At 27.3% G+C, this 13716-nt stretch overlaps 1 protein-coding gene and 1 pseudogene across 1 annotated transcript; both read left to right on the top strand.

Moving 5' to 3' along the window:
- Positions 1–1248: 1248 nt before the first annotated feature.
- LOC108747137 lies at positions 1249–3032 on the top strand (annotated as a pseudogene).
- Positions 3033–7536: 4504 nt separating this feature from the next.
- LOC108747136 lies at positions 7537–11222 on the top strand (the record flags this gene model as incomplete). The annotated part of the gene is made up of 5 exons (XM_018484408.1): positions 7537–8072; positions 8811–9028; positions 9254–9329; positions 9969–10082; positions 10984–11222. Coding segments are annotated over exons 1-5 (1183 nt in total), but the record flags the coding sequence as incomplete, so codon positions are not given.
- Between the last annotated feature and the right edge of the window lie 2494 nt (positions 11223–13716).

The raw sequence follows: 13716 nt of genomic DNA, 5'->3' as shown, positions 1-13716 counted from the left end.
TTTTTGAAAAAAAAAAAAAAAAAAAAACAATAAGAATGCATAAAAAAATTATTTTATTGAAATAACTATACAATTTATCAAAATTTATATTTTTATGTGTGACGTTGTAATATGATCCTAATTGTCTGTCCGACCAAATACGATGTACACGTACTATTAGAATTTTAATGACTCATAATATTATATAATAGATATTTATTATTCAATAAATAAATGGTGTCATTACTTAAAGATGTTTTCAAACATATTTTATATGTATTTCTCAGATACGTTACGATCTCCTGAGGGTTAATATTAAATGTGACACAACTACATAAAGGAAATTTATTTCTTAAATATGATAAGACGCAGAATATCCACAGACTTAATATAAGTCTGTGAGAATATCTTACTTTTACCAGAGAGAAACCTGAGATCTGGAAAAAGACATAAAGACTTCCTATAAGGACTTTCTCTTAGTCTGTTTTCTGTTCCTACACTAGACTGCAGTAGAACTCTTTTTTTCGCTTTTGACAAATATATATCAAACATATAATATTCTTGAAGCTTCCACGGGTGCTTTCTGTATAAAAGTTATGCGTTTTGCGTGTTTTCTCCATGTCCAAATCCATTCTTGAAATGCCAACGTACTGATAATCAGACTCATACTGAGTATCAGACTGCTCTTCGCCCTGATGAAGTGGACTGCAAGGTTCGCGAAACGTTGGCATTTCAAGAATAGATTTGGACACGGAGAAAACTCGCGAAACGCATAACTTTTATATCAAACATATATTTATTTCACTTTAAGCTCCAAAAGTGTACATTGGTTCAGCCACAGAAAACAGATTTCCTGTAATCGCAAACTGCTCCTGCGTCCAACTTTTGAAAAAAATGGATGTAACTCACATAATAATATCCATTTTTTGCAATGCACCTGATGAAAATAAATCGCTGAAATAACTAAAATCTATCAAATTAATAAAGATTAAGATTTAAATATTTAGATTCAGAATTTAAATATTTGAAATGTATTAAATATTTATTGAGATGTAGAGCTACACAATTTGTCGGTCACACACACATACAAAAAACGGTATATTTAATACACAAAGTAACTAAAGTTACCAATATTTACATTTTCTGACAAGAAGACGTGTATCTTTCCTCGACTTCTTAGCTATGACCAATTTAAAAATAGTAAACACTTCTCCAAGTAATAAGCAGTTAGTCGTGAGCAATCCATGATAGTGAACGGTGTTAACGAAAATGGCTCGAACGAAACAACAATCAGAAGATATAGTGCAGTTTTACACAGAATCGGGGTTAGATGCGGAAAGCAATCAGTTATTCAAATGTGAATGCTGTAGACAACAATCAAATGTTAATTTTATCATCGATTATAATAGAATGATAAGTCATTTATTCCTAATAAGAAATCAGAAATAATGGACAACCCAGAATATAAATCCGTAGCAGCAAACTTTAAACTTAAATATCGATATCATAACTACGTAGGGATATGTCGTGTATCAAACTGTAACGAGACAATTAAAAGTAAATTTGGTAGAGCATTACCATTTAAAAACCATTTGATAACACATCACGCAGACGATAAAAAAAATTTTTTTGCAAAAGTAGTAGGGATTGTTGCTGGACGAAAAATACTAAATAATTACGAAATAACGGACACCGAAATTGTGAAGTGCTCATTTTGTCGGACGACAAAACCCTTGACAGGTTTGGACTCGCAGCCTGCTAAAGTACTCGCGGACTTAGGAAAATACTTGAACTCACATGATACGTATGTAAAATGTATTCAAATGTGTAGTCAAATTTATCACACCCAAAAGCATAAAAAAATGACTTTATACATTCTGTTTATTTTTTTATACAATTTCGTTATTAATTTGAAAAACAGAAACGATTTTACAAATAGAATTGAAATTGAGCATATATTTTTATGTGAAATTAATGTTATATAAATTAATGTTATATAAATGCCTCTGATATGTGTATATCCTACATAAGAAAACAAGTGCAGTATAGTTGTTGTCAGTACAGTTTTTGTAGCCTTATATGTACATTATTTTGTCATACGTACGAATATATATACGTTAAGTACATTTTACCATTTAAGATGTTTAGTAATAATTTTTAAATAAATTAGATTAAAATATGAAAAATATTAGATATCAATTATTTTACGAACGTAATAAGTTTCAATTAAATACAATTTTTACGCGTGCGTGTCAGATTATATTCGTACATGTACAGAATTGATAATAAGAAAAATCTCAGATAAATTGAATTACACTTAATAAAAAAATGTAGCGTTTTACGTTTCTGCTATAAATAATAAATTAATTCTTTGATAATGACCATTATAATAATCATATAATTTACATATATTTATTAATACATAATTCCGTGCAAATTGCAGTCACTGGTAATCTACAAATCATTGTAATCTAAAATTGTCACGGAACTGATATAAAACAAAAATTAATAAACTATATTTAATAATCTTATGGATTCCACAGCTGTATTACGAAAATATTACAAGATGAAGTACCATTCTTAGACGAAGAAACATCCATACAAATTGAACTAGAAGAAGAAGAAAAAATAGATCTAGAAGTGAACAAAAAAAAAAGTAGAGCATTGATAGAGAAGTCGTAATGGAACATACTTTAGGACTTATAGAAACGGAAGCTATTTCTAAAGACATTAATACAATACTGCAACGATACACTATGGTATTAAATCAAAAAGATTTTAAAGTACATTGTCAAAAAGAGAATTGTAAATCATCGCTTAAATTAAATAAAGAGAAGATATATTGCATACATAATCATTGGGAAATACATCACGGGCCGAAAAATAAGATATACAATGAAGTAAAAAATAATCAAACTATACAATATATATTTAAAAATTACAAAATAACGGATGGAAACCTAGCAAGCTGCTCTGATTGTGAATATTCAGAAAATTTGGAAGAAGACACTCAATTGTCACTAGACAAATTGTATAAGATGCACGAACACTAGATGTATAAACATAAGTATGGAAAAAATATTTTTTAGACATATCAAAACGGGTAAAAGTTAATTATGTTTTACTTGTTTTATTTCTATAACTTCATAATAATCCAAAAGTAATGGCGATTGTTGGCCTGACTTCGGTTTTGTACTACCAAAAAACATCTTATGATAAACATTTTACAAATAGTAATATAATCACAAAGCAATTAAACACGAAAAAGCGTCAATTACGGTCAAATTAGACACATGAATACATATGTACTCTAAATAAAATCATCTTAGAAATGGCTGCGCAACAATTACTTTTGGCTTTTCAACACATAGTCAATGTGAAATATTATAATAACCTCTCAAATTTAATTATACAAGTAAATTTTAACTTCATGCTACTAGCATCTTAAAAACTGTAAAGAACTTCTCGAGAAAAATGTAACTTTTTATTATTTAAAATACATACGACACCTTGTAAAATAAAGAATAACTTTAAATATGCATTATAATGCATGCATAAATAAACTGCATTATTCGAATACTTGAAATAATACGTTTCTAATAATCTCAGATATGTATTTTTTTCGCGTAAAAATTGAATTCGACGTAAGTCGATATTTATTTAACAAACATAAAATGCATGACAAATTAAACAAAAATTTAATAATTTTATCTTTGATTAATACTTATTAGTTATTACTAGGAACTACTCTGTTGTTACATATTTTAATCAGTAACAATAAAATGAAAATGCGAGATATGCTGGCGTTAATAAATACATAATTTGAAGAAATTGAAAATTGAAATTATCTGCCAAAAACAAATTTTTTCAAACTTGCATTATTCCAGTATTTTTTATAATTCTCTATTAGATTACTGTTACAATTAAGCACAGAACAAATACATACTATTAACATTATCGATATAATATTTAATATAATATGTGTAATAAATAATACATATCTGTACTATTTTTACTGTGAAATAGAAATACAGTAAATAACGATATTCATAATATATTTACTATCTCCCCTATATCTGTGCATATATAGGGATTATTAATTAACACAGGAGATTAAATTACATGGTTCTAAGCAATAGTTAAATATGATAGCAACTATTGATTTGTACCATTGATTTATACAATTGCAATGATAATTTGCAATGATACTATTTATGTATTTTATTATAATTCGATCACACATACTTGTGTTCATATATTGTAAAAGAATCGTAATAAAATTTTATACATCATTAAACAAAATAATGAATGGGAAATTTCTATTCCACGTGCATACACAGAATGTTTGAGTTGCCTAATAAAGCATGATTTACATTATATTATATTTATAACGCAACATTAGAACAGCATTCAAATAGAATGAATATTTCTACCAAATGTTGTAATTTTTTTTGTCACAATATATTTCTTTGTCTTCTCCTTCTATTATTTAAATATTTTATTTAATATATTACGAAAAATTTATTTAATAATAATGCTATATAGATTATATACACAATTAATAATGCTATATGATTACATATACAATTTGAAATTTATAAATTTTAGTACTTTGTAGAGAAATATTTCATGAGATTTTGCAAACTGGCTTAAGTAATCTTAAGTATGTTATATTTTGAGATAATATCTCTCTTTATCTTTCTCTAATAGAAAAAAGTTATTTAAATTAAGCATACGAAAATGATAGCATGCTGATTATCATTTTTATATATTCCGTTAAAAATAAAATTTTATCAGTTATCACACACATGTACATAAAAATCTCTCTGATTGTACGATGTCAAAAAAACTGTAAGTTATTCTGTTCTACGGCTTATCGTAAAATTCTACCACCATCTGTGTCTTTTTGATGTCGAAAACAAAACTTAAATTATTTCCATTTGAATTCAAAAATTTCCACAAATACTTGACTATCTTATTCTTATTTATGTAGTGTAATATATGATGTATATCATTATACATACATTCTTCAACAGGAATATAGCTCTCGTCAAGCTGGCATAGTGGTGGCTTGCTTGATCTCTATTCTGTTGGTAGTCATTTGCGTTGAAGCTCTCAAGAGCCGCAAAGAACAACGGGAAAATGTGGAGATTTTACAATTAACAAAATATCGAACTCTCTTTGCTGTCAATTCCGAGGTAAATCCTGTACATAATTGCGACTAAAACGCCATATGATATTTTTCAGGAGAACTGCAACGGTTGAGGAAAATCAACGAGGATAAGAAGTCGTATCTTTTATGGACCAAGCAAAACTACGAAAATTAATTAGAGGAAATCTTATATGCCTAATTTTTAAAAATGTAAAACTTTGTATGTCATTCATATATCATTTCGCATAACTTGTAATTCAACTCAATACCACTCAGTAGATATTACCCTAAAAAAAATTTTGCATTTTTTGAACAGTCACAAAACAGTTATATGAACTTCTGTCTAGTAACTGAGAAGGAAAATTACTTAGGATTCCAATCAAACTTTTGTTTGTTGTTACTGCACACAAAAGCAGCTTAAAATCTGAATCAATTTACTAATAGAAGCGAAACAAATAATAGATGTTAAATTGATTAATAAGAAAGACAACTGCTTATAAAATGGACAGAATAAAATTATACCTCGTTTTGGTTCACTTCCTATTCCTATTATAGGTACAACTGAGTAATGAGAATACAATAATGTTAAACAGTAATTAGAAAGAGCCTAGGAAAACGGCATACTTTTTTACCGAGGTATATTGTCATATCTGTTATTTAAGTATACATATTTAAGAACTACATTTAAGGCGGCAACAAATTCGTATTTATCCTTTTTTTCTTAATTTTTTTGTTACTCTACTGTTGCTTGCGCTATAAGTGTGCACAATGATAAGAAAAAACAATACTTTCTCCTTCTTCCAAATGAGACATCTTCTTCTAAATTAAACTTTCAAACTAATCAATTTTTCAAAAATACATTAATAAATTAGAATAAAAAGAATCTCTTTTTTTTTCAAAGCTGCTCAAGTTACGTATGATATTCCGTCATATATATTGCTGCACTGTTTATTTTGCAAGCAGGATTTGTGAATTTATCCGCGAAAAGAAATGGAAACACAGATACCTATACAAAACATTAAAAAAAAAGATAAATAATAGGGAGCATATAGCACTACATGTTTTTAGCAAAAGTCATATATATAAAATTATATTAACCTATCATTGCGGTGATCGTATACCTTACTGTAAAGAATAGTTTTTTATTTCAGATAGCTTCGTTAGATTTATATATTCTTTTAATATTCAATTTTATCTTTCATTTTTGTAATACTACAGTAAATTCCTTTTCAATCAGCATTCCAATGTTTAATGTACTGGTGTGTGTACTCGTTAAAATTTCAATTAAATTTCACTACATTCGAATAGTTTTTTTTTTCCAAATTTAAGAAATTCAAAACTGAAATAATTCGAAATTTCAAATCATCGATTGTTCGATTTTGAATTACTCGCTCGTTTATTTGCCTTTTTTATACGGGACTCTTCCCTGTTACATACAAGATGCATCAACACATTACGCGTGGCAAGAAACGACGCAGTAGCCGAATAAGCGTTCTATATCTCTCGTTTCGGTTATTGTATTTTGATGAATATGTCGTCCTAAGTATCATGCTAGAACAATCTGCAGTCGTTCCATACAATATATGTATGGAATATATTAATTGTTGTTCTGTGATATAGATAATGCTGCGCCGTGATCAAAATTTGAGACTGTTTTTAGTGTTCTACACTAAACAGTACTATAATTCTCTTTTTCACTTTTGCCAAATATATACTTATTTCACTTTAAGTTCCAAAAGCATACCCTAGCCACAGAATTCACATATCAGAACGCTAACATTTTGTATGAAAATATAACGCTTTATAAAATATTCAAATGCTTCTTTCTATAGATTAATTTTATTTAATTATTATTGCATATTTTATGTTTCATAAACCATTTGACATCGTTTAAGTTATTCTTACAATTATATTTAATAGTTTATTAATTTTACGTCGCATTAACAAACATTAATTAAAAATCGTTCGGTGTTGCGCATTGCATACCTCAGCTTTTTTTATTAATTGCTGTTATGCAAACATATTTTAAAATTACTGTATTAATTAATTGTTTCAAGAAGAGAATCCTATTTTAAGATTTATATTTTAAAAATAATGACATTTCTAATATAAGAATGTCCTTTCTTCCTCTGTGTGTTTCAATAATTTAAGATTTTAGAATTTTATTAAATGTTAGAATTGTAATAAATATTTATTGAGATGTAGAGCTACACAATTTGTCGGTCAAATGGTATATTTAATACACACAAACTAACTAAAGTTATCAGTATTTACATTTTCTGACAAGGAGACGTGTATCTTTCCTTGACTTCTTAGTTATGATCAATTTTAAAATAGTAAACACTTCTCCAAGTAATAAGCAGTTAGTCGTGAGCAATCCATGTTAGTGAACGGTGTTAACGAAAATGGCTCAACAGCGACCAGAAGATATAGTGCAGCTTTACACAGAATCGGGGTTAGACGCGGAACACAATCAGTTATTCAAATGTGAATGCTGTAGACAAGAGTCAAAACCTGATTATACCGTCGATTATGGTAGAATGATACGTCATTTATACATAATGCATGATAAATCAGAAATAATGGACAACCCAGAATATAAATCCGTAGTAATAAGCTTTAACTTTCAACGTCAACATAAATACGAAATCGTTGGGAAATGTATTGTATCAAATTGTGGTGTGATAATTAAAAGTAAATTTGGTAGAGCATTACCATTTAAAAACCATTTGATAACACATCACGCAGACGATAAAAAAAATTTTTTTGCAAAAGTAGTAGGGATTGTTGCTGGACGAAAAATACTAAATAATTACGAAATAACGGACACCGAAATTGCGAAGTGCTCATTTTGTCGGACGACAAAACCCTTGAAAAATTTGGACTCGCAAACTGCTAAAGTACTCGCGGACTTAGGAAAACATCTGAACTTACATAATACGTATGTAAAATGCATTCCTCAAATTTATCACACCCAAAAGCATAAAAAAATGACTTTATACATTCTGTTTATTTTTTTATACAATTTCGTTATTAATTTGAAAAACAGATTTTACAAATAGAATTGAAATTGAGCATATATTTTCATGAAATTAATATATTTATGAAATTAATTATATAAATTAATGTTATATAAATGCCTCTGATATGTGTATATCCTACATAAGAAAACAAGTGTAGTATAGTTGTCAGTACAGTTTTTGTAGCCTTATATGTACATTATTTTGTCATACGTACGAATATACGTTAAGTACATTTTACCATGTAACATTTAAGATGTTTAGTAATAACTTTTATAAATTAGATTGAAATATAAAAAATATTAGATGTCATTAGTTTCCGAATATAATAAATTTCAGTTAAATACAATTTTTACGTGCGCGTGTCAGATAATTATATTCGTACATGTACAGAATTGATAATAAGAAAAATCCCAGATAAATTGAATTACACTTAATAAAAAAATGTAGCGTTTTACGTTTCTGCCATAAATAATAAATTAATTCTTTGATAATGACCGTTATAATAATCATATAATTTACATATATTTATTAATACATAATTCCGTGCAAATTGCAGTCACTGGTAATCTACAAATCATTGTAATCTAAAATTGTCACGGAACTGATATAAAACAAAAATTAATAAACTATATTTAATAATCTTATGGATTCCACAGCTGTATTTCGAAAATACTACAAGTACCATTCTTAGACGAAGAAGCATCCATACAAATTGAATTAGAAGAAGAAGAAAAAATGCATCTAGAAGTGGATAAAAATAAGCAGAGCATTGATGAAGCAGTCGGAATGGAAGAGATTTTAAGAAGTATAGATGTTGCTTCAGAAGGTCTTAATATGCTACTGCAACGATACAATTCTGTAATTATAAACGATGGTAAAAAAAGTCCTATTGTAAAATGTGAAATAAATGAATGTGGACATCGAACTACATTAGTTAATGATAAGTTATACCGCATAAAAAATCATTGGGAAATACATCACGGGCCGAAAAATAAGATATACAATGAAGTAAAAAATGATCAAACTATGCAACAAATATTTCAAAGATACAAAATAATGTATGGAAACTTAGCAATCTGCTCTGTTTGTCAACATACAGAAAATTTGGAAGAAGACACTCAATTGTCACTCGACAAATTGCAGAATATACACAAACACTGGATGGATGATCACAGGTATGAAACAAATATTTTTTAGACATATCAAAACTAAAATAAGTTAATTACGCTTCACTTGTTTTATTTCTATAACTCCATAATAATCCTAAAGTAATGGCGATCGTTGGTCCGACGTCGAAATTGTTTCACCAAAATACGTCTTATGATAAACATTTTACAAATAATAATATAATCACAAAGCAATTAAACACGAAGAAGCCAATTACGATCAAAATTAGATACACGTATATGTATGTACTTTAAATGAAATCTCCTTAGAAATGATTGCGCAACAATTACTTTCGGCCTTTCAACATATAATTAATGTGAAATATTATAATAACCTCCCAAATTTATCAAGAAACTTTAAGTTTATGTTACTAGCATTTTCAAATCTTTGAATAAACTTTTTAAGAAAAACATAACTTATTATTTTCAAGATTATTTCATTTAAAATGCATACATGTATAGATGAAGCTATAAATAATCATGTTGTAGACAAACAAGATCCTTGCTTTATGTGTTTTAGTTTAGCACTTCATTTTGATCATAATTGTTTGATGTTACTTAATCGATTACATATTTGTACTTAATCGACTTACTGCAATAAATGGTCTCATTTCTAATTTTAATATTTATCCCGAAACATTTTTTTAGTTATGCAGATAAGAGAAGCAGACAATATCAAGAAGACAAATTCAATATCAAATTGCAAAATTTAAGGGAAAAAAGGCGAGAAGCTGCAACGCAAATATCACATCAAACGGAAAGGTATGAGATTCAAAAAGTACACATTGTTGAGTAATTGTTCACTTTTCTTATATTAAATAACATATGAAAATTAAATATTAATTTCCAATAAAAATATAATTTTTATTATGTTCCAAGAAATGCAATCAATTTTGAATTATGTTTTGCGTGATTTACAAATTAATAAATCACAAAATATTTAAATTCTTTTTAATTTTACAAATTTCAAATTTTTTTACGTAATATCGTCATCATATTTTCTGTATGTAGAATATAAGTAAAAAATACCAATATTTTCTTCTTATATATTGCATACGGAATTTATGATGATAGGATCAATAATGAATGTATGTAAGCACAAACAAGAAATTGCTGATAAACGCATCACGACGATTGTAGTTACTTCGTATGTAACGAAATACTGGTATGCATTTAGCATCCATGTATAATACAATGTATGAGTAATACGCTTCCTGTCTGAATTAATTCCAATGAACGGTCGTTCATTTATCTTAATTAAACAGTTTCTCATTAGTTAGTACAAAAATTGCAAAATAGCAAAAGACTACTTGTTCAATTTAAATTGTTTTATGTACCGTACTTTATATTTCTGATTGGACACCTTAGCAGCATATTTCAAGTCAATATATGCGTATTACATTATGTGATTTAGTTTCTATAGCATTATATTTCAAGATTCAATTTTAAAGATCAACATAAAACATAAGTAAATTACAAATATAAATATTAACGAATTGATAATATCAATACTGAATCTAAAAAATGCAAATTTTGATTTAATAACTCAACAGAATGAATACTTTGAATTTGATATATTATGTATATCATATAGCATTTTTCTGTTTTTTTAAATAATAGATAACATTTTCTATCTTTTTAATTTAATGATATGTGAACACAGATCTGGACAAAGCATTCCGAATGAGGATGTATTAGAGACACCAGAGACATCAGATTCTAGCGAAATACGAAGCGTTATGACTCAAAGTTCTTCGATTGTGAAATACGGGCCTGGACAATGCAGTTCGAGCCGTGATGAGGGTGTACCAGAGGCATCAGTATCTGGCGAAATGCAAAACACTACTACGCAAAGTCTTTTGACTGGGGAACCACTATCAAAACAACGGAGATTAGATTCTGGTAATTATTCGCTTTGTTTATGTCACGTAAAAATAAATCTTACATATTGTACAATTTGTAATAAATCTAACTTCTCCTGATCATATAAAACTGGATAATAGAACAAATTATAAAGAAAATTTTTTACTTCGTTACAATTTTTGTAATAATTCATCAAATGCTAATAAATAAAAAATATAGTAAAAACAGGATTACAGATGTTATAGATCGTATTGAATCCGAAAAGAATTCAAAGCTGCCGTTAATATAAGACATCTTTGTTCAAAGAATATTTTGCTATCTGTTTCAATAGTCCAAATTTATTAATTTTTAAAATAAAAAATTTCTTAAACTGAATTTTTTTTAAATAATTTTGAGAAGAGTGTAATTTTTCATTTTTTCAAAAGTATCGGTTATGTTACTTTTTTTCGTAAATCAGAAATGTAAAAAATAAAGACTTTTTTTACTGAAATTATCAAATTTTATTAATTTTCAGTTTTCAGTCATACAGAAAAAATTCACATGATGATAGAAGAACTTTTTAATTAATTTCACCTGTAATATATATGACTAGGAAAAGTGTTGTTGTATTAAAATTGATATAGCATTATACGAATTGAAACAGTTTAGAAGTGCCGGGAGAAGAACAATTTTCCAGTCCAAGCAATGATTTCAGTTTTTGAAATACGATTTCTCTAAATTATTATTATGATTAAACCTTTTGACAAAATCAATTGTACTAAGGTTCTGATTTTACATATTTATCATTTTTATAGATTCAGATGATGAATAAATATTACTGTGGCGGATTCCTATTTGACTATAAAAGCATTACGCAGACAAGTAGCATTCATATTTGGTTGGAAAATCAAAGAGTAAAACATGCATCTCTGATGAGTGTTTATCGTAATATGGTCATACAAATTAAATAATAGTATTTTTATAAATATAATAATCTATATTATAAGTATAATAATTATATCTAAATATAATAATCTATATCATTTTACATAAATCGTATTTTATTAACAACTTTTTTAAACTGTAAAAAGTTATTTGATTTGCAAATATGATTTATATAATGTTATTACACATTATTATATTCGAAAGATAAATAGTGCATGTATTCCAAATTGGATGCTACGCTTTTTTCTCAAAAAATTGACATGCGATGTATACAAAAACATGCGACGTAACCAAAAAAAATTTAGAATGTAAATATAAACGCGACAAGTATATTATTATGTTTAATGATATTAATAATTAAAGTATAAATATAATGTTGCCAATAAAATATAAATAGAATTATTAAATTAAAAAACAACGTTTAACGAAGAATAATTACGTTCAGTAATTAATAATTATATCCAGTGATTAATCGTACTCGAAAAACAAAACTGATACAATTACAAACGTATCATTTCAAATGACAATAAGTAACGGGCAAAGTAAGAGTCAAAACGTTGACTCTTACTTTGCCCGTTACTTATTGTCATTTGGTTTATATAGAAAGAGTCCTTTGATTTAGTACTTGTATCATTTCAAGTATTCGAATAATACAGTTTATTAATGCATATATTATAATGCATATTGAAAGTTATTTTTTATTTTATACAGGTGTCCGGAAATCGCCCACAATACTTTAAAAAGTGATTCGGAACCTAAGAAGAAATAAAAAAGCTTTGTAAAAATTGATACCGAAATAATTCATTTTCAAGTTACAACCACTTTTATATTAAGAAAGTTGTAATTGATTTCTTATAATCATAATCGTAATTTATTTCATTGTGTGTTAACATAAATAACTTCATTCTGGATAATTTTTGCGTTACCCAAGATGCATCATGCGAAAACATATTCTGTTTCGCATCTCTCCTCTTTTAATTTCTTTTGTTTAAAACATTTTTTTTACTAGTGGGATACCAAGCGGACTATACCTCCGCGAAGTGCATCCTGAGTAACACCAAAATAGTTCAAAATATCGTTAATACACTATGAAATAAATTAACATTGTAATTATAAAAAATCAATTACATTTTTTTTTAACATAAACGTGGTTATAATTCGGAAACGACTTATTTTCGGACTTATGTACAGCTCTTTTTTCTTCTTTTGGGTCCCGAATCGTTTCCTGAAGCATTGCAGGCGACTTTCCAGATACCTTGTATACTTACAAATTTTTTTTATTAATATTCTTGTTTTATTGGTACTTTTTTATATTTGTGTATTAATTATTATCTTTGTTTTTCAGAATTATAAATTGTTTAGTGCGATACTGTTTAAAAATAATTGTGCTTATTAAACGTATCATTAGTATTTTACGATAAAAAATACTGTCAATCATAATCTCGTCCATGCTACAGAATTTCTTTTCTCATATCTTAAAACAATAAATTAATAAAAGACTTCTATCATTTACATATGCGAAACATAAATAAACAGGGAATGCATAGGCTAAATTACTATAGAACTTATGTATTATTTCATTTTATAATGTGTTTATTTATACTTTGAT

The sequence above is a fragment of the Trachymyrmex septentrionalis genome, unplaced genomic scaffold (genome assembly GCF_001594115.1).
Source record: "Trachymyrmex septentrionalis isolate Tsep2-gDNA-1 unplaced genomic scaffold, Tsep1.0 scaffold195, whole genome shotgun sequence".
Lineage (NCBI taxonomy): Eukaryota > Metazoa > Arthropoda > Insecta > Hymenoptera > Formicidae > Trachymyrmex > Trachymyrmex septentrionalis.
This window is presented reverse-complemented; position numbering and strand designations above follow the sequence as displayed.